General features: G+C 31.8%; 1 protein-coding gene across 1 annotated transcript in view; it reads right to left on the bottom strand.

Annotated features, from left to right (window-relative positions):
- Positions 1-22,128, bottom strand: part of Phyhipl (phytanoyl-CoA 2-hydroxylase interacting protein like) — a 58,365-nt gene that overhangs the window by 11,593 nt on the left and 24,644 nt on the right. The window contains exons 2-4 of the mRNA XM_015504684.2: positions 6,466-6,662; positions 5,292-5,466; positions 2,690-2,807 (exon numbers count right to left, since the gene is read on the bottom strand). Of these exons, the coding sequence (XP_015360170.1) occupies positions 2,690-2,807; positions 5,292-5,466; positions 6,466-6,662 (490 nt within the window). The remainder of the gene's footprint in view (positions 1-2,689; positions 2,808-5,291; positions 5,467-6,465; positions 6,663-22,128) is intronic.

The raw sequence follows: 22,128 nt of genomic DNA, 5'->3' as shown, positions 1-22,128 counted from the left end.
AGACTTAAATTATACTACAGAGCCATAGTAGCAAAAACAGCATAGTATTGGCACCAAAACAGACATGTAGATCAATAAATCCACATAAATAAAAGTTATCCCATATTAGACAAAAGTGGTATATATTCACAATGGAATATTACTCAGCCTTAGAGAAGAATGAAATTCTGCAGCGCTATCCATTTGCCTGTTAGTGGATGGAGCTAGAGAATATCATGCTCAGCAAAACAAGCCATTCCCAATGAACCAAAGGTCCAATGTTTTCTGATATGCGGATGCTAATTCACAGTAAGGGGGTGGGTGGATAGAGGTACTTTGGATTAGACAGAGGGGAGTGAAGGGAGGTGAGTGGGTATGGGGGAAGGAAGGGTAGCAGAATGAATTGGACATTATTATCCTATGTACATATATGATTACATGACCAGTATAATTCTACCTCATACACAACCAGAAGAATGAAAAATTATGCTCCATTTACGCATGATGTGTTGAAATACATTCTACTGTCATGTATAACTAATTAGAACAAATAAAAAAGAAACACATCTACATAAAAAGCATCATAGAATTAACAAGTGAAAGTGAATTAAAAACTTGATTTTACACGTGACCAAAAAAAAAAAAAAAAGTAAAAGAAACCTAGTTAACTCATCCCTGTGTTGTTTCTCCAGTTCCAGAATACCTGGTTGGTCTACCTTCTTCTTTTTACTTTGCAAAATTTAATATTTCTTTTATATATAATGCCAAAAATTTTTAGTTGTACTTAGTAAAAAGAATATGGAAATGTGTGTCTTTTTAATTTTGCCCCTGATCAAAATTTGTTACCTCTGTTTCATTTTCATTAATAAAATTCATATGCCCTTCATAAAGAGCCACAAGCACAACTATATGAAATAATAACAGCAGAAAATATATAAATAGGAATTCAAGTTAGGGAATGAGACCTACTATTAATGGCAGAACCTCAACTTTAAGGTTATCCGAAATCTGACACCAAAAATGTAAGAATTCCTACACATACCTACTGATCTTATTGAATTCTTGAAGATAAAATTTCAGATACAGTAAGGAATTTAAGGACAATTAAGTTCTCTATTGAAAATGAAAAGCAGTAAGAGGTAAAGTCTTATTTTTCATTTAAAGTAAGGGAAAACAATATTCACTTTGAAATTCTTTTCAAGAGATCAAAAATGAGTTCATTCCTTATAGTTTAAATCAGACTTTATCTAGGTTTTTTTCCCAAAAATAATGATTTGGAAAGTTTATCAGGTAATTGAAAGGTTCCTTCATATTTAAGCATCTGAATAAGATCATGACATTTTAAATGGACTCTAAGAAAATGTGTCCTAACTAAAATTCATAGCATAAGACGAATACCAAGATCTGCCGAGATAAAGGCTTTTTAATAAACCATCATTAAGAAACAATGTTGAAAGATTCTATCAATTCCTTCACAAAGTATACTTATTTATATGTACTGCTTGAAAATATAATTTACATGGATTTTACTACTATCATTACAGGAAATCCATCAAAGGCAAATTTTCTTCGTAATAAACACATCTTTCATGTTACAATTTGGAATCATATCATGCCATGTGTACATCAACTTTATGCATTTTCCATATGCTATTTATTCCTTTTACTTCTTGGGAGAATTTTTGAAAACAGATGAAGCAAGTATGGAAGGCCAGTTCCCATCCGAAGGACAAATAAAATTGTAGAGAAACACTGACCTCCAGTGGCCATCTAAAATTGACATCAACAATACTTCAGGAATATAAACCTAGTACCATGATCTTGATTTAAGAGAAACAGAAATATAAAGAAAACAGAAAGAATGCCAAAGCTTCCTAAATTTTTTTCATATATAGTCCTGTCAACTTAAGAATCCTTTGAAGTCTAAAGCGAGACCAGGGCTTTTAAAAATGACAAAATTATAGTGATTTCTGTATAAAAGTTATAGAACCAAAATAGCACTTGTCATTTTGAAATCCTTAATCTCACTTTAAAACATATAAATCTGCCTGTTTATGCTCTTGAAATTGTCTTCTACAAATATGAAAATGTTGCAAGTATTAAACTACCTATGGGATAGAGTTCTATTAACTTCTTGAGAATTGCTTCAAGGGATTGAAATAGGTGATCTTTAAAAATCCAGTTGAAATCACTACAATTCAAAAGTAAACAAAAGAGATTGTTATCATGAATAATTAATTTGCACTAATGATTAAGAGCTTTCCACTCTGGAGAAAGTCTGAAAATCCCACCTGAATTATCATAATAATTCATGACATAGTCTTTTTTCTTATCCTCTCATTTCAATGTCTTAAAGAGATCCACAAAAAAAGAACATTTGGTAGTGTGAAGCAGAGGACATTTGAGTTAGTGGGATTTGCAGGAATATGTATAATAAATACTCATCAATCTAAATACCAGATTTAAGACATTCCAGTCAAATAGACCAGAATTGTTATGTGATCATGGAAAGCAATCTAAGTGATGTGGGGGGAAAATCATCAGATGATTTTTTTCATTTAATTTTTCTAAGAAATAAAAGTCAGTATAATTAACTATTTACAAAAGAAATCTGGAATTCCAATTTTATAAAACTAGAGTAATGGGAAACATGAGCCTAGAATTTGAATCATTTTTAGTTAAAAAAAACACCAAATTTTGTTATTCTTACCGAACATAGTCAAAATATTCTTTGTGCTGGTTACGATAAAAAACAGAAAATTTAAGCATACGTCCTGCAATCACTTCAGCCTTCTCCAACAGTTGTGTTAGATGAACTTTTGAATAGTCTGTAATTTAAAAAAAAGTCTTTTTATTTAAAATATAGCACCAAAAGTACCAGCTACATACTTAATAAATTAGAGATTATTAATAATTACCTTTAGAGAATTCAACTAAATAAACAGTAATTGCAATTTATAAAAAACAAACATACATTCACTGTCCTTGTGTGGCACATTTTTCTTTAAACAAGTGCTCTACCACTGAGCTACATCTCTAGCCCCTTGTTATGGTTTATGTTGTTTCTTAGAATATCCTTGTACTTTTTTACTCTTTGAAATTGAATATCCTGAAACAAACGTATGTTCAATATAAGTCTTCATAACCCAATTAATGTCCATCAGCACTATAGCAACTTGTCTACAATCAATTGATAAACTGAATGAAAGAAATTTATAATCTGCAAGCAATCAGCAAAGTTGGAGAGTAGAAATAATACTTAATTTATTTTCTAAACCTCTGAGGTTCATAAGATAGATTAAATATGGCTGATTTAATGATGTAAAAATTGAAGCTCATCAAAGTTAAATGTTTTTGCTCAGTGTTCATATAGCCAGTAACTTTGAGACTCCATTTCTGGCTCATAGATGTCTTTGAGTACAAAAGACTAGTACAACTCTTAAAATTATTTGATACTTCTTAATAAACTTTTTGTTTTGAAAATTGAGAATTACTTCAAACACCTGCAACAAAAACTAAGGAAACTTTTGGTCTATAAAGGTTACTTAGAGTTTCTAAACACACCAACCTAGTTAAAGTGCTCATGGCAGAATTTGTTTACTTACTCTGTACCAGATCAACCAGCATTTATTTATATTAAAATGTACTATATACAAAGCACTATGCAAAATTAGACAATCAGATTAAAAGATAAAAATATATTTTTCCCTTCAAAGAACTAATGATCCATAGGAGATAAATATTATCTAAATAGTCAATAATGGCATTATTATAGTGAGTATTGTTTTATCTCTGTTACATACTAGAAGTAGATTAGTCTGTGGTATTCTCTTTTATATGATTGTATCATATTGTATTTCCAATACCTTGTAAAGTGCCTAGCTCACAGTATGGGCTCAATAAATGATATGTGAATTAATGTCAAGATTAAATGACAATTATTCACAATAGCTTTCTTAAAATATAAGAGACCAAGTTATAAAGTTTATAAGAAACAGTCCCCAAATAAACTGATAAACTCAAACTACAGCTCTGAACAGCTTAAGTTCCTCTTAGATTTGACTTACAAAAATAAAAAGGCAAAATAATGTATAGAAATTGTTGTAGTTCACTTAAAAGCAGGCAGTTTCTCTATAATTTTTAGGAGAATTATGCGATGTACATAATGAACTACAGGGAGATTCCACTCTAAATGAAAACAAAATAAAAAAAGAATTTTCCTTCATACATACAGAAATAACAACATGCACTTATATAGTTGAACAGAATGAATACATGTGCATGTGTGTGCATTTGTATGCATGTGTGTGCATGTGTGCTATTTGTGAACTGGAAGGATCTTCCTGAAACTAAAAAAGAAACAATATTTCAAACCTTTCTCTAATGTCATATGGGATTTTGGCAAATAAATTTTAGCTCCTTTTAGTGACAAATACCTGATATTGTTTCATTTGTCATAGAGAAAACTGCAGGCATTATAGGTTGAATATCCCTTATCCAAAATGCTTGACACCAGAGTATTTCAAATTTCAGAGTTTTCTGGATTTTGGAATATTTGCATATACTTTAACTGATTGAGCATTCCCACTCCCCAAGCCTAAAATGCTCAAAAATTCAAAAACATCAGTGTTAAAAATGTTCCAGATTTCAAATTTTCAGATCAGGGATACTCAAATTGTGTGACACAATGGAAAAAGAGATTGTGCCTTTTTGTCTTAGATTAAACCTCCCCAGTAAAGCAGTTTCCTTACATCAGATTTCTTAATGCCAAATGGCTATTAAGGTACTTTTTAATAAAGAAAAGACACACAAACAGGACACTAGTTTAAAGCTATCTTTTCCTTAAGCTCTTCCACTACTCAAGTGAAAAATTCAACATTTCTATTAGGCATAGTTATTGAGACCTGCCTCTATTCCCCTATATTAGAGAAGTATATTTCTGTCTTCCTTCCTTCAATATCTGTGAAAATCAAAGAATAAAAAGAAGAAAATGAAGTTCAAAATATGATGAGTATATTATCAAACTGCATGTATTTTTATTTATAAAGCTTTCATTGCAAGTAATATCAAACTATATATGCAGCAAAAAAGTGATTTGATGACATCACTCAAGTTTGAGAACTGAGAACCTCAGTTCCCTCCAATCAATACAATATTGTTCATTCTGTTACACAATGCTACTGACAATGAAAAACTAACCTATGCAATACCTATTCACTTTATAGTTACAAAAAAGAAATACTTTTTGGTAATTACCTTTCTGGAAACAAGTAACATTTTGTTTTTCTTGTATTTGTATCTAGTTTTCTTACCTGCTGTGCAGAATTCTATAATTTCACTCCATTCAGATACAACATAATCACCATCAACTTGTTTTGAGGCAGTCTGCACTGCTACCGTATATTCAGTTCTTGGGCTCAGAAACCAGTGTCCACGGACAGTCATTGGCAAGGGAACAGCTTTTGCCACCAATTTTGTTGGAACATCCTAAAAATGAAAAAAGGAAGAATAGGAACAAAAAAGAAGGAAAGGAAGGGAAGGGATAAAAAGGAAGGAAATAAGAAAGGTGGGAGGGAGGGAAGGGCATTCAAGTGTAACTTTAGTCACTTATAAACAACAGAGAGAATAGAAACTTAAATTCCTAGCTAACAAAAGAATTTACCTATTTAAAAATACTTTACACAAAGGTGAAATTCTCTGTGGTATATTCATATATGTACACAGGAAAGTTTGGTCAGATTAATTTCACCCTTTTCTTATCTCTCTTCCCATCCCCTCAAACTCCTTCCTTTACTCCACTGATCTATCTTCTGTTTTCAAGGAAATCCCTCATTCACCTTTTAATTTTTTCCCCCTTATTTTGGTCTAGCTTCCACATATGAGAAAAAACACTTCACCCTTGACTTTCTGCCTCTGGGTTATTTCACTTAGCATGATATTCTCCAGTTCCAACCTTTATCAGTATATGACATCAATTCATTCTCTGGGACTAAGTAGAATTCCATTGTGTATGTGTGTGTGTGTGTGTGTGTGTGTGTGTGTGTGTGTGTATAAAATGTGTGTATAGAGACATACATACACACACACACATAATGTGTATGTGTATACACACATTATTTTTTTCTTTATCCATTCATCTGTTGGCTGACTCCTAGGTGGTTCCATAATGTGTGAACTGTGCTGCTATAAACACTGAAATGATGTAATGTCCATATCATCATAATATGCTGATTTCAGTTCTTTTGGATAAATATCAAAGAGTAGAATATTTAAGTCATATAGTATTTGCATTCATTTAACAATAATCAGAGCATTTCATTTTCTTCCAAAATATATTAGAGGTACAGGGTTTTTAAATCACATACAATTTTTATTCTTCCCAATGCTAAGTGTATCATATGTTACTAATAGAACATTATTCTTCTTTTAAAGTGTCCTCATACTTAGAAAGCATTTAAGATAAATAAGTACTTGTTAGATTTTTACCTTATGTTTAAATTTATTAGAGTTCTTGTTCTCTTTCTTGTTGAGGTCAATGAAATAGTGTGTAATTCGGTCTTTGGATTTTGAATCCATTTCCCATGAAATCTTGAATGAGTCACATGTGATATTGCTTATTTTGATGTTATGTGGTACAGGAAGCTCTTCCATCTCTGCTATGCCACTGTCTTGTGATTTGTTACCTGCCAAAAAAATGCATAGAATCCAATTAGTGGATTTTTCTAGCTATGAAATCTGTAGCAATGTACATATTTCTGAAAATAATTCTCTAATTACTAAATCTGGGATTTCATTTTGTTCATTAAATAATTTGAATGATAATGATCATAAAGGATGTTTTCAAGGTTGTATTATGAATAAAAAGCAGAAATGACTTAATTCTCATCATGTCTACAATTTCAATTTAGTTGCTCAATTTCTGCTTCATAGAGTAAAAACAAAAACATTGATGATTCATCTTTATAATATATGAAACATTACTCTTAAATGATTAGATTTCTTCTGAAAAGTCCCAAGAGACCATTTCCCTACATGATCAATTCTGCCCTCATGTAGTATTGGGTGTTTCAGCTACATGATTTCATAGAGATGTTGATAATGAAGGGTTCCAGTCAAATAAATGAAATATTTTTATAAAACTGTATGAAGTAGCAATAACATACTATACAAATTGTTCCTCCTTTTCATTGTGGAGATATTATATAGAAATAGCATGTAACAGTTCTACTAGCATGTAATTTGTTCTACTATATAACAAATAATATTGAAGACTATTCACTTACAACTTACTCTGTTGTCAAGGATTACTCTAGGAATCTTTTCCCTGTGGTATCCTGATAAATTTATGTATAGATAGGTTCAAAAGAAAACACAAAAAGATGATTGCCATGTTCACTGATATCACTAAAATCTTGAAGAACTGATCCAACATCTGGAAATTGCAGACTTTAAAGACTGTCTCTGTACTTAAAGAAATTATCACCACTTTGGCTGATAGTACAGAGCAGGACAAGACAGATGACAGGACAAAAAAAGAAAATTCAGATTCGCCAAGTTTATTTCATGTATAAGAAGACATATGGAATCAAATTCTACTCCATTTCTTCCCACATTCTCTTTCCCCCAAGCTAATATAATATTCAATGCCCCCAAAGGGGAAAAAAGGAATTGATAATAATATAAAAATATGGTAGGTCATACATAAATCAGCTAATAATTTGTTCTTTAACAGGACAAAATATCAAACTTTAATCAACAATAATTAAAAGTAACAACAATGAAAGCTACTTTACGGCAATACCTTCCTCTTCCAGATAAAATTGTTCTCCCTCCTCCAACTTCCATGAAAATCACTGACATAAAACGTTAGACAATTCCCAACTGTATTAAATATTTGAGCCACACTGTCTCATCTCAAATTTTACTATGATCAAAGGAAACTGATGGCAGTTGAAAACTAATTTCAAAGCAACCTAAGTTCTTCAATTTCATTTCTTAAACAATAGCCGAAAAATTCCTTTCTTCTCTTAAAAACTTCTCTCACACTTTAAGTTTCTCCAAATTCCCTCTACAAGAAACTGTTAGAAACTCCCCTTTCATTTTCCTCCCCATCTGGTCTCAAAAATAACCCAAATTTGCTTCTGGCTTAAAGCTTTTCAAAAAATCAAAGGAATAGAAAAAAATCCAACTGGAATCCTTTCATTGGAGCTAGAAAAGTCAAAGGCAGTAAAATAACACCCAAACATTAGCAATTTTGTCTTATTTTGAAAAGCTCACATTTCAACCTATTATTCTAACTGAAGTTATCTTTAAAACATCAGTAACATTAATGAAAAACTTTCTAGACTCAAATAGTATAAATTTCTATGTCTCATCTGTATTATACTACAGCCATATAATTTCACAACTCAGTGAAAAAAATAATTAAAATTGTTATTTAGGATCATATGGAGAAAAAATAAAGCTCTTCCATTTGATCCAATTTTAACTTAAAACTTCAGTATATAACACTATCAAAGACATTATATTTTCCCATTTAAATTTCCATCATCATCTTAGTTAACAATTGATATGTATTTAATAGAATGCTTTGTTTTATATATTTTTCCTGTAAATGTTAAGATTTGAGAAAAGTTATTCTCTTTATTAAAATGTGGAAATCTTTGCTCAAATAATATTATCCCATTGGGGGCAATATAAAGATTTTGTTATATCAACAATCTTCATCTTTCAGCTACTTATGATAGTCCCAATTTTTAACAAAACCATTAGATTAAATACCTGCATTGCAGCTTTCTTACTTGGGTAGAGGAAGTAAATAATTTAAGTAAATTCTGTGAGTTCACATGTAACTTGCTTCTTCCTCATACTCTGTGAATCAATTTTTAACTGATAGATTTTTACATGAGGGACAGGAAACAATGATTCTGTCTATAAAATCTAATAAAACAACAGTTAGATAACATCACACTAATATTTTTAAAAAAACAGTAATATCTTAGTTCTGTCAATCAAATATACTTCCAAATGCAGTTCTGTATCTGTATCCCTAGTAAGATTTCATCTTAAGGGTAATTCTAAATACCTTTCTCTACTTCACATTCTAAATTATTCTAACATTTGTGACTATATTTCTGATTAGTGATGTTGAATACAGAACAATGGCTTGATATACTTCTATCTAACCAAACATGAACTTTTCTTTCTAAGCATTTCATCATGTATTTCATTGTATCTTAACACAGCTATTTTTTCATCTGATCATCATTTTTAAGGTGATTTAAGTTCTTTTTTTGAAAACTTATTACTTTTATTTTTAAAAGTAGGGCTGGGGTTGTGGCTTAATGGTAGAGTGCTTGCCTAGCATGTGTGAGGCACTGGGTTCAAATCTCAGCACCACATATAAATAAATAAGTAAAATAGAGATCCATTAACTATTTTAAAAAGTTTAAAAAAATAGGGAAAATCAACTTGGGGCAAATCTGGGGCACTGTCAGTCCAAAACAGAGTCAGAAATTGACAGTTTATCAAAATAATTTTATGTAGTATACAGTGTTTCAGATTGATTGAACTGAGATTATAAATAGACACTTTGGCAGTAATTAGGCAAACAAATTGAATAATTTTTGGTAAAATAAATTCATGGGCAAATAAAGAACATACATTATGAATAGGAGAATCTTTTGAAAATAATACCATCACCTCACTGGTACAAAGTTTACTCTGAAAATTTGATGGTTCTAGAAATATTTGTATTGGTTGTTGAATGATGTGAAAGTCACACAAGATTTTTACTTGTGAAGTCTGAGGTTGATCTATGTGATTAGAAAGAGTATGTGTGATTAGAAAGAGAAGAGACAGAGTGCATTCCTCTTGTAAAGTTTCAGTCATTTGAATTTGAGTCACAATGTGGAATGGAAGAGTTCCTTTTACATGTTTCATTTACAGAAAGAATTATCCTTGGGGGAAGGCATGATGTATGTTCATGATAAACTTCAACTGTTTTCAAATACCTCAGGTCACCAGTAACACATCTGCTAAATTTTCACTTTGGGGGAGCAGTGTTGAATATCCCATTGAGTTAAAAATGTTTCCTTTGGGGGCTGGGGCTATAGCTCAGTGGTAGAGCACTTGCCTCACACGTTGGAGACACTGGGTTTGATCCTCAGCACCACATAGAAATAAAGTTTTAAAAAAGTTTCCTTTTTAACCTTAAATTATTAAAATCTTTGAAATTCCCAATCCTTTTTGACTTTTTCTCAAAATGTTTGATAAATTTCTATAAAACTTCAGCATTCTCATTATAAGTCAGCCTTCTGTTTGTTTAATACCTACATCTGTTACAATTTACAACCCAGTAGACATAAATTCAAAAACATGGAGAAATTTGTTATGAGGGGTCAAGTGATAACTTTTTATGACTTAAAAAAAATTCCTTCTAATTAGTTATGCATGATAGCAGAATGCATCCAATGCAGCCAACTGCATCTTGGGACACCACCGCCACCCCCATAACCACCTTAACACAGTAGGCTTGTAAGTAGTTTTAATAGCAGCAAATATGAAAATGCAAGATAAAAATGCTGTGAAATTACACTAATAATATTTTATATTTAGCTCTTTACTCACTGAACTTAAATCACCTTAAAAATGATGGATGATCAGATGAAAAAATAGCTGTGTTAAGATACAATTCACATACCATACATTCATTCATTTAAAGCACACAATTCAGTGGCCTTTAGTAGATTCAGAGGTATGCATCCACTCCATAATCAACTATAGAAAAAATTTTACCCCCCCAAGAAACTCTACATACCTTAGTCATTATCTCTATCCATATACATATGCCCCTTTCTCTCAGCCTTAAGCAACCACTGCTTTATCACTTGTCTTCATAGATTTACCTATTCTGTACATTTCACATGAATAGTATAATACCATATGTGCTCCTTTGTGATGGGCCTGTTACATCATCCCTGTTACATCATGCCTCATTTGTTTTTATTGCTAAATAATATTCCATTGTATGGATATGCCACCTGCTATTTATCTATTATCAGTTGATATACATTGAGTTTTTCCACATTTGTACTGCTATAAATAAGGCTGCTATGTGTACATGCATTTCACCTCTCATGGGTATATAACCTAGGAGTGGAATTGCTGCATCATATGGATAACTCTATGTTTAACTTACTGAGGAAATGACAAAACTGTTTTCCAAAACTGCTGCACCATTTGACATTCCCTCTAGCATAGTATATAAGGGTTCTTACCAACACATATAATCTATTGTTTTTATTACAGTCATCCTTTGCCCTTCCACTTTCTGACATGAGGATATACTGCTCATCTCCTCTACAGGAATTGAAGATACCATCTTGAAGCAGAAACTAGTTCTTAATGTACACTGAGGCTACTAGTGCCTTGTTTCTGAACTTTCCTGCTTTGAAAACTGTGAGAAATTAATTTCTATTATATAAATTACTCAGCCCCAAGTATTTTTATTATTTCAGCACAAGTGGCCTAAGACAATCTGTTATACTATGGTTATTTGTTACTCAATTTGCCTTACAGATAGCCAACTGAAGTCCTTCAAGATGGTTTCTATGTCCTTTAGGCATGGCCTCACAATTATTTAAGTCCTTTTCACTTTCTTTCTTTAACAAGGTGTTCTAGCTTATTTTGTACTTCTCTGCTGAAATCAACCATTTCTCTAGGAATTAGGAGTCATTTTAGAAGAGAATGGCAGTCATTGCTTCCAGGGCCTCTCAATAGCTAGAAGAGCTAGAAAATACATGCATATGTATATTTCTATACTTAAATAGAATCCAACAGCAGATATTTAATTACATTCTCCCCCTTATGACATCTATAATTATTTTCAACAAAATGAAAACTGGTTCAAGTGATTTATAATATATTTCCTTATTTGTTTGAGAAAGAACACACTGATTTTTGACTTGCTATTTCACTTTACTATGTACTAACTATAACTGGTTCAATACCACTTACAATCATTTTTGTCTTTAGTCTGAAGAAAATAAACAAATTACTGATTTCAAAAACTTGGAAAGCCTTAAAAATAGTTTTTAACCTAAAAATATTAGTAAATAATATGAATTTTGAAGAGTTGAGATAGTTTTTCTGCTATCCATTACTTCTAAATTAATCATTAGACAGGCAGGTTGATATGTATAAATTAAATCAGTCAACAAAGAAGTGGTGGTTATTCACTTTTTCCATATTTTAGAAAATTTCATACCAAAAATAAAATATAATACAAGATTTACTCTTGAGTGTAATTATTATGCTTTAAAAATTAATTTAAATGAAAAATAAGCATTTAAAATTAAGGGATAATTAAACATAAGTTATGTTAATAACTTCCTTTACAGAGATACAGTCTGCTGAGGGAAAAATACCTTCCGTTTCCTTAAAATAACTTTAAAATATTACAGTACTTAAAAATGTTTTTATTAATGCATTATAATCATATGTAATAGTGTTGTTCACTGTGACATATTCATGTATGCACATAACAATTTGCTCCATTTTATTCTCCAGTCTCTCCTCCTCCCTCAGATCCCTTTCCTCTACTCTTGTTTCTCTTGAATTCACTTTTAATTTTGGTGCATTATACAGAGAAGTGGGATTCACCATGGTATATTCATATATAGTACTGCAGTACTTTTAAATTCATGAAAGAAAACTTCAAACAGTAATAAAATTCAAATTAGTAACCACAAAGAAACTATTCTCTACAACTCTCTAAATTAAAAATACTCTTAGTAAGTAGCAATGAATATTATTGGAACGTTTAGGAAAAAAATACAAAGAATAAAAAATCACTCGTAAACTCTATACTAATAACATTTTATGCATACTATTTTTATATGTGATAATATATTGCGAATATTTTTACATGACAAGTAATTCTAATGTTGGTGTATTCTATCTAACTAATAAATCAATCACAATACAGGACATTTATTCTATGTAAATTTTTGATACATATGATTATTTATCTTTGGGTCAATCCCAAGAAGTCCAATTGTGGACAATTATTAACAACAATGTGTATTTTCAACCACAGTTTTATAATACCCAGTTTTTGCACCTGAAGTCTATATTTTGTTATTTAAAGTATCCATGTGCTCTAATTGGCAAAAAAGTTGAACTCTTATTTCATCTTAAAAGAGCAAAAAAGCACTGAACCTAACCTTGCACCTTCATAAAAGTTAGCTCAAACTGAAGAAAAACTGAAAACAATAAAACTTTAGAAGAAAAAAAAGGCTAAAAAAATCACTGAGAACTGGGATTACTAGGATTAGACAAAAAGTTCTTGGACTTAAACCAAAAGCATGAAAATGTATGATCTATAAAAGGAAAACTATTCAGATCATCTCTAACCTTGTTCTATTCGTTTTTGCCTACTTGAAGAACTTGACTACTGTTTCATAATTTCTTTTCATATGTTTAAAATTGTATTTTATTTATTTTGATAACATAGTATGAAATACATGTATTTTGTTTATTTTTATACCATACTATGAAACATAATGCATAGATACATGACAGTTATAGCTTCACGACAGTTATAGCTTCCCTGAGGATGTTGGCTTTCTTCAATTAAAAAATGACTATTTTAGAATACTCAGTAAGTGTAATAATACATGGACTGCACTTGAAAATACTTTCATATTCTGCTTTAATTCAATTTACATGTAGTGAAATATCTTTGTTAATTTTCCACTTTATTTTTTAAAAATCTTTTGGGGCAATGTTTTTAGGTACAACTTTTGTATTTAGACAATTTAAATAATTTTGCCAATTATTAGAATTGTTTTCTTCTTGTCAATGAGAGCTTATGTTTAATAAATTATTCTTTGTTGTTCCTTAGTTTCTTTTACTATATGGAATATATTTTCTCTCAAATATCTTTTCCTTAGTAATTTCAAAGATATAAATCGCATTACGTATTCTATTAGAAGTTATTTTTCTTCAGCATCAAAGATGAAACAAATATCTATTGAACTTTCATATGTAGAAGAAATTGACATATTTTTACTTTTGATTTTCTAATAGTACAAGAGTTTAGGGTCAAAATACTTTAAATTTTTATAAAAAAATATTAGTTTCCCATGAAAAATAATTTACAATATTTTCATTCCATTTCATAACCTTATTTACACCAATTCTTTGAACTCCATTACTTAAATAATTTTGCTACTTTGTACCAGTACTTTTAACATTACCTTTCCAATCTTTAGTTTGGTTGAACGACATTTTCAAATCATTTTTTCAATATCAGTATTTTATAAATATTTGTGTTTCTGAAAGTGTTTTCATTGTTGTCTTTGTACTTGAATAACAACTTGGTTAAATGAAGAATTCTCTAGGTATAACATTTTTGCCATAAAAAATGTAGATATTCTTTTATTATCACATTGTTCCCTGGCTATGAAGATTGTTGTGAAGTTTGGGACAAACATGATTTTTTCTTCATTTTAACCTGTTCCATCCCCCTGTTTTTTACTAGATTATTTTTAGCATTCTTACAATTCAAGGAGATGTCTGACTTCTCCAAAAATCTATATACAATCTTTCACACCTAATCATAGACAGGAGGTTTTCCTTGCCATACTTCATGGTAGTAGGTATCCCCTCCATACCAGATTTGGTACAGTCAGTAACTTGGTACAGTCAAGGAGGCAGGCCCTTCACCTCTGCTACACATGCATACATGCACACATACACACCAACACACCAGCCATGCTCACAAGCATACTTGCATTCCAATTCCAGGTACCTCTTTTTCTTATCAGGCACCTCTACAAAGACTTTGTCATGGGGGATGGGGACACTGAAGGCAGGAGGCACTTTTCTCCACTGCTCCTTGGATATAATGGGATATAGTCACCACCACCACGCCCATCTCTTGCCTAGGGTGGCTGTGTGTAAAGAAATGGAACACTGGAGAGCTGAGCCTTTTTTGCTGCTTGACTATACATACTGTCCAAGTAAATTAGTAAAGGTTTTGCTTGGTTATTTTGATTTGGCTCTAAATCTTAATTGATCCCTTTGATAGAGGACAGATAGTTGCAACATGAGATTAAGGGAACAATTCCATAAAATGGGTCCACTCTGCTGAACCCCACATGCTTTCTTTTCCAAGAAGCAATTTACTTGCAGCCTTGCCTGGCTTAAATGAACAGGTTATGTCACATTCCTCAGCAAACTACCTGTTACTGGCAAGAGAAATGCAGGTCCAAAATAATGTCAATAAAAGGAACCCAAGTTACCCTGAAGGGAGAAGCTTTTGTGACCATTTTCACTGACCAGATCCTGAAACTCAGGGAGATAAGGATAATTCCTCATAACCACAGGAGGAATCTTTAAGAATTTATGGCTATGAATTCCATTAGAATTCCTCAGCATGGGCTAAAGTGACCTAGAGTTGGCATGGTATCTGGGACTTAAAAGTCTGATGTCATCTTGCTGTCAATCTAAAGTCAAGAGGTGGACCTCGGTGAGACTCTCTGGAAACTTCTCTGGAATCCCCAATAAAACTGGAGTGCAGGAGAGGGATGTTATACTTCTCCTCTCTGAGAGGAGTGTCCCCTTTCTCTTTTCCTATCCCTTCAATAAACTCATGCCTGTTACTTTGAGTGACATGTTTGAAATCTTTCTGACTTGATCACAAGAAATGGGGTTTGATGGGGTGAGTGATCTTTGTGCTGCCTGAGTTTCCCAGAAGGCTGGAGTTCTGTAACACTTTTAGGATCTGATTACACAATAATTTTTCTGTTCAATTTATTCTTATCTCTTCCTTCCTGCGTCCATAAGTATCAGTATATTGAATGTTTGTCCTCCATATATATCATCTTCTATTTTCATCTGTCTTTTCCTTTATATTCTGAAAGAAAAATTTCAAGTGTTTCCCCATATCTCTGATCTTTTTTCCTTCAGTGTGGTTTCCACTCTTTGCTATGAATGGAATTTGAAAATTTGTATAGCATTAATAATTATCTTACATTCTTTCTCATTCCGAATTACATCTTTTTATATATAAGTTCATTATTTAATCTTTCATGTTTTGGTTCATTAAATCCAATCTTTTTTAATTCTTTCTTTCTTTATTTTTAGTCATACATGACAGCAAAATGAATTTTTACATATAATACATACATGGAATGTACATACATCAATCATATTGTCAATTCTATTCTGCTGCCCTTCCTATCCTCCTTACTCCTCTCCTCCTCTCCCATCTTTTCTCTCTATCCAATCTAATGTGACACACATTTTTTTTCTTTCTCTCATTACATCATATACGTATTCTGTATAATAATGAGGTTCTCCTTCCATCTTCCGTGCAATCTTGAATTTTACTGAAAACACAAATCAGAATTTAAAAATTTACAGTTTTATTATAAAAAAATCTAAAAATGTATCATTCTTTCATCTCTCATTAAAAATTTTCCTTCAGCCATTTCTTTGTAGAGGCTTTTCATAGACTTCACTTTGGTTTTTCTGTATTCAGGCTTGAGAAAGAAGTCTTTCTTCAGGTCTAGCGTACAACTGATAGATACTATTTAAATCTCATTTCTTATAAGAGGATGATTTTAAAGTTTTCTTATACCTTAATTTGAAGGGGGTAGTTATATATGTTTATTTTTTCTGGTTAAGAAATTTTTGTGTCTGAGAAACAAAAAAATAGTGCTATGGATAATTTCAACAAAGAAACCTCATTCAGTTTTTTTCTCTTGGTCATTCTAAGAATTAGGCACCTGTTTTCTTCTGCTAGTAATCTATCTGGTGTAAGTTCCTCCTTCAGTACAATATGTAGTCAAGTTTGGATTCTTCGATTTCTGACTTCTATAGCAGAGTCTACATAAAGAGATTAGCTTCCCTTACCCACCAGGTGGTAGCAGAGTTCTGATTATTGTGGTCCCTAGAACACCTACTTTTCAGTAACTACTGATCTGTAGTAACAAAGGGAATTCTAAGTAAAGTTACTAGCTAGCCATCCTCTCTCCACCAAGTCGGAGAGTACTACTATAAAAATTCTTCCAAGAATTTCTCTACTATTTTCCCTATAACAACAAATGGTTTTCTGAGGAGGAAGGGGCAAGTTTTTACATACTTCTTAAACAATAGGATTCTATGAGTAAATTCCATAACATTTCTCAGTAAATACAATAAATAAAATAAAATAAAACTTTCATTGTTAAGAAAAGTTTTTCTCTATTTTCATTTTTCTTTATTTTTGCCAAGATCTTGTGAATGTGGTAGTTTGATACTCATGTTCAAAATTCCCATCTTACCTGAAGGTTTTCTAAGTTTCATTTTAAGAATACTAAGTTTTTATATAACTTTCTTTTCATCCTTTTTTTTAATTTGAAAAATTTCTGGTAGTATTTGCCAAGTTATTCTTATGCAGCTAATTATATTATTGAACAAAAGTAAATAGTAGAGCTATAATTTTTATATTCAGACATTCTTCTTTCTTCTAGGAAGCAAGGCCTTAGAGATCTAGCCAATGCTTCTTAATCTCTTAATTCAACAGACTAGTAATTTTTTTAAAAAAATTCTTTTGATTTTATGAAGAGCAAAAAGGAAATCATATGCTCTTATAATCACAATTACAATGTAATTAAATAAATTATATTTTATCCTAAAATATGGAAAAATCTCAGAATAAAAGTCCTATAAAAATCAAGTAAATTTAACTGTATGAAGATCTCACTAAAATTTCTGTATCTGTCTCACTTAGCAGAAGCCAAATGTAAACTTCTCCATGGTTCAACACTAGTTTCAAGAACTGATATTTATAAACTGTCTTATATAATTTAATTCTCCTCTCTACATATAAATAAAGTAGGGCTCAGAAAGACTAAAAAAATGACTGGAGTCAAAGAATGGGTAATTAAAAGAAATAATGCAAATCTATGCCTTTTTTTCCTCTAAGTCCATGAACTTTTTCATTACATGATGATTTCTTAGTTTAATTTTGTGTTGGGTTTCTATTTTGAATACTGTTAGAAAGGTGAAAAGATGCTGGTAGTGAAAATCAATTAAATTAACAATTTGGGCATTTTAGGTATATTATATAAAGCATAAAATATTAAACCTTAATATCCTTGTAGTCTAACTGAACAGCTCAATAATAATTTATATTCAAAGTGTATAATTTCAAAAGGTACTGTTTTTAACTCATTAATTCATGAAGTCTAGAATTAATTAAATGAGTTTGTAATAAAAATGTTAGTCTAGACCTTTTCTGATTTTCAATCTTATTATTCACATAGGGGACATTTGGAAAAGTATGGAGATGTTTTTGAACATCACAAACTTGGAAAGGTGCCACTGACATCTATCTTCATAGGGTCAATGAATATAAGATGAGGTAATGTTAGTCAAAGGCAATTTTTAATCTACTGTATCCTTTGGTCTAATTAATACATAACTTTTTATTTTTCCTTTTTTTCTTTTCTTGTACTAAGGATTGAACCACAGGGTACTTTCCAACAGAGCTATATTCCCAGTTATTTTTAATTTTTTGTTTTGAGGCAGGGTTTCCATAACCTGTTGAGGGACTTGCTAAATTAAGGAGGCTGGCCTTGAATTTGTGATCCTACTGTCTCATCCTCCAGAGTCCATGAGATTATAGGTATGGTATACCCACCATACCCAGCTTATGCAAAACTTTTCTGATTCCCTTCAGAATGTCAGTTCTGCCAGAAATATTTAATGTTTTTTCCTTTGAAAAAAATAATTGCTGAAATTAGTATTCATGTATTTTTAGTAAATCCTCCTTTAGGAGGCTATAGTTTTCTAATTTTGATGTGTTACTTGAATATAAACAATCTCTAAATTTAATCTCATGCTTCTTTCTCATACTGGCTTCCCTTTTATTTTCTTTTAACTAAATTGTGCTGCAGATCACATAACATTTCCTGTCTTTAAGGTCTCATTTAATCTAGTGCTTGGTGCATTCTATCTTTTATTTTTATGCAACACATCATTTTTTTATTGCCTCTTTTTCTATAAACGTAACATAATTCAGCCCCTCTTTCTGAATTATGTTTCTCTTACATTTATGTTTGTAATACTTTCTAATTATCCACACATTTTTCCCACAGTGATTTCACATCCAAATGAGTTAATACAGATTTTTTAAAAGCATATTTTCCCCATAACTATAGTTTCCAAATGTCATTTCACCTCAATTTTGGATCTCAAAATCTCTATTTTGTGATTATCATTCTAGGATTTATTTTAAATACAGATAGCACTACTTTTTTATTACAAAAATTGCAATTCATTTTCTGTGAAGTTTTATGAATTGCTATTTGGTTCTTCACCAAGGATACAACTACATCTATTGCAACAGTTATGAGGTTCATAAAACCTCCTGATACCAACACTGTCTCATAGCTTCTCAGTACTCCAAGTGTTTGTTAGGAGTTCCAAAAGGAGGACATGGAAATTCATCTGTCACAATATTAGGAAAATAGCTCCATAGAGAATAATTTGATATCTATATATTGAAGAAAATATTTCTTTTCTACAAAGATACCCTATGTGGTCAAAGCAGGGAAATATGATCATCCTCAGTCTCAGAAGCCCAATACACCAGTGGTCTGAATTAGTTAATTTACAATGCTCGTGGATTTTGGTGTTTGTGGAGTTTTATGAGAAACCAATAAAACATATATATCTTTGTAGTGCTGACCCTTCACATATAGCACAGAAGGAAAACAAATTTTTGTCTTCAATGACATAAGAAAGAGTGTAAGATAAATGTTTCACACTCCTATTTATAAGCTTAGCCACATCCTATGTTAAATTCCAAGTTAAATTGTCTAATCAGTTTTAAAATTCATGTGATCTATACCCTTAAAATTGAACTGAAGCACTTTGTTTTGACCACTTTGTAGTCAACTCTTGTGAGGTCAACTCAAATTCAGAGAAAAATACATATTTGAAGTAAAATTATTGCATAAATCTACCTTTGGGAAAAAGGTATCTTGTCCACTACTGATATCAACTCAAAGTTCTTCTTTCACTTTCACTAATCTTTCTTTGCTCAGTGTATTTAGTCATATTAAAAAATTACCAACCTATAAGCAAATTCACTTAATTGACATATATGTTTATACTTCTATGTTGTAACTAATGAGCATCAATTATCAAGTCTAAAATTTCTTCCTGCAAAAGAGTGGTCATTATCCATGTAAAAATGAAAATAAGTTCTTAACTTTATTCATATATCTAATTAGCATAATTTTGTGATTTATAAAAGCAATTATGGACACAACAATTTGGGGTATTAAATAAACCAGCTGCATAAAATTTAACATATATAAAACTAATTAGAGAGCCTCATTTGAATTTATTTTTTCCTACCTGAGCAACTAAATATACTTTTACTGTAGAAAACATTGCAAGGGGGTACTGGGAATTAAATCCAGGAGCACTTAACCACTGACCCACATCACCAGCCCTTTTTTTTTTTTTTTTTTTGAGACAGGGCCTCACTAACTTGCTTAGGGCCTTGTTAAATTGCTGAGGCTGGCCTCAAACTTGTGATTCTCCTGCTTCAGTCTCCCAAGTTGCTGGGTTTATAGGCCACACCCAGCTTATAGTAGAAAACTTACTGATGGGTATTTCGTTTTTACAAACAACATTACAGAACATAAATATCAAACTATAAAGAATACCTTCCATGTGCAAGATACCAAAATACTAACACTAATTTATTCATATTTCTTTCACCTGCCACTTTTCATCATTTATTTTACATAGTACTTCCTCTTTTTTTTTTAAGAATACATGCAGAAAACAGTCCAAATATGATGAATGGACATCAAAATGTCTCTCAAAATAGTCAGAATATTATTTTTCTGCATGTGGTCAACACTGGATTATTTCAGAAGCAGACTTAATATAGTAATAACACACTATCTATATTTCCCTCAAAAGAATAAATTTTGCATACAAAATTGGTAGTGCTACATTGTAATAAGATGAATCTTATGATGAGATTAATGAAGCTTAATGTTCTGGGTCTCTCATTTGCATGGTCTATTTCTATAACCCAACAAAATTACATAATTTTTAATTAAATGTATTTTTTCTTCTAAAGAGGGTCCCCCCAAGTTATATAAAGTTGAGGTGACACATTTTTTGAATAAATATGATTCTAATCATATTTTTAATTTATTCTGTGAAATTAACTTCAAGTCTTAACCTACTACTGACAACTGTGTCTGTACCGGTATATGGGGTACAAATTCTTCACTACTCTATTCTTCCATATTGTATAAGCTTTGGAATAGGGCTTTAGGATCAAAAATCTCTTTAAAAGTTTATAGAGATTACTGAAATTATTTGTACTCAAGGGATTCACCTCAAAAATTGGGAGAATGATTTGTACTACACCATTAGAAGTAAATTTACCAGGAAGCTAATGAAGCTAAATGTTAAGAGACCCTCACTTGCACTTGCTCCTGGCACTTTATTACGTATTTAAATAATTTACATTGTTGAGCGGCATACAGCGGGCTTGCCGTGTGCGGACGATCAGAGCACTGGGAAGAAGGAATTCTAGCTGAGTGTGGTAGCGCATGCCTGTAATCCCAGCAGATTGGGAGGCTGAAGCAGAGGAGGATCAAAGCCAGCCTCAGCAAAAGTGAGGTGCTAAGCAACTCATGATGAAAAGCTAGCTGACAAAGGGAAAAAAAGAATATCACGGGAAGATGGCCGCTGCGTACGGGGGTTGCTGAAGTGCTGAGCGTGGTGCTCAGAACAGCGGCTTTAATAGAGATTTCGCAGTCTGTTAGAGCTCCTTTCACCATTAATCTGTAGCGGACCACCTTGCCAAGCAGCAGGAAGAACAAAGAGATCGAAAAAGAGACGCTTGGCTCCCGGAGGCTTGGCTGCTCAGAGCCGCGGGCGCTTTGCTCCCAAGGCAAAGAAAGCTCAGTGCGCCCCGCCTTTTTTTTCTTTTTTTTTTTTGAATATTTTTTATACAGGGAGAGTTTGTGGATTGGGATTGTTGGCGGGGCTGTGGTTTCTGTGCCGAAAATCCACTCCGCGGGAGCCGCCATTTGCTTTCTGCTTGCTGTCTTGATGGCT

The sequence above is a fragment of the Marmota marmota genome, unplaced genomic scaffold (assembly GCF_001458135.2).
Source record: "Marmota marmota marmota unplaced genomic scaffold, marMar, whole genome shotgun sequence".
NCBI classification, from domain to species: Eukaryota; Metazoa; Chordata; class Mammalia; order Rodentia; family Sciuridae; genus Marmota; species Marmota marmota.
This window is presented reverse-complemented; position numbering and strand designations above follow the sequence as displayed.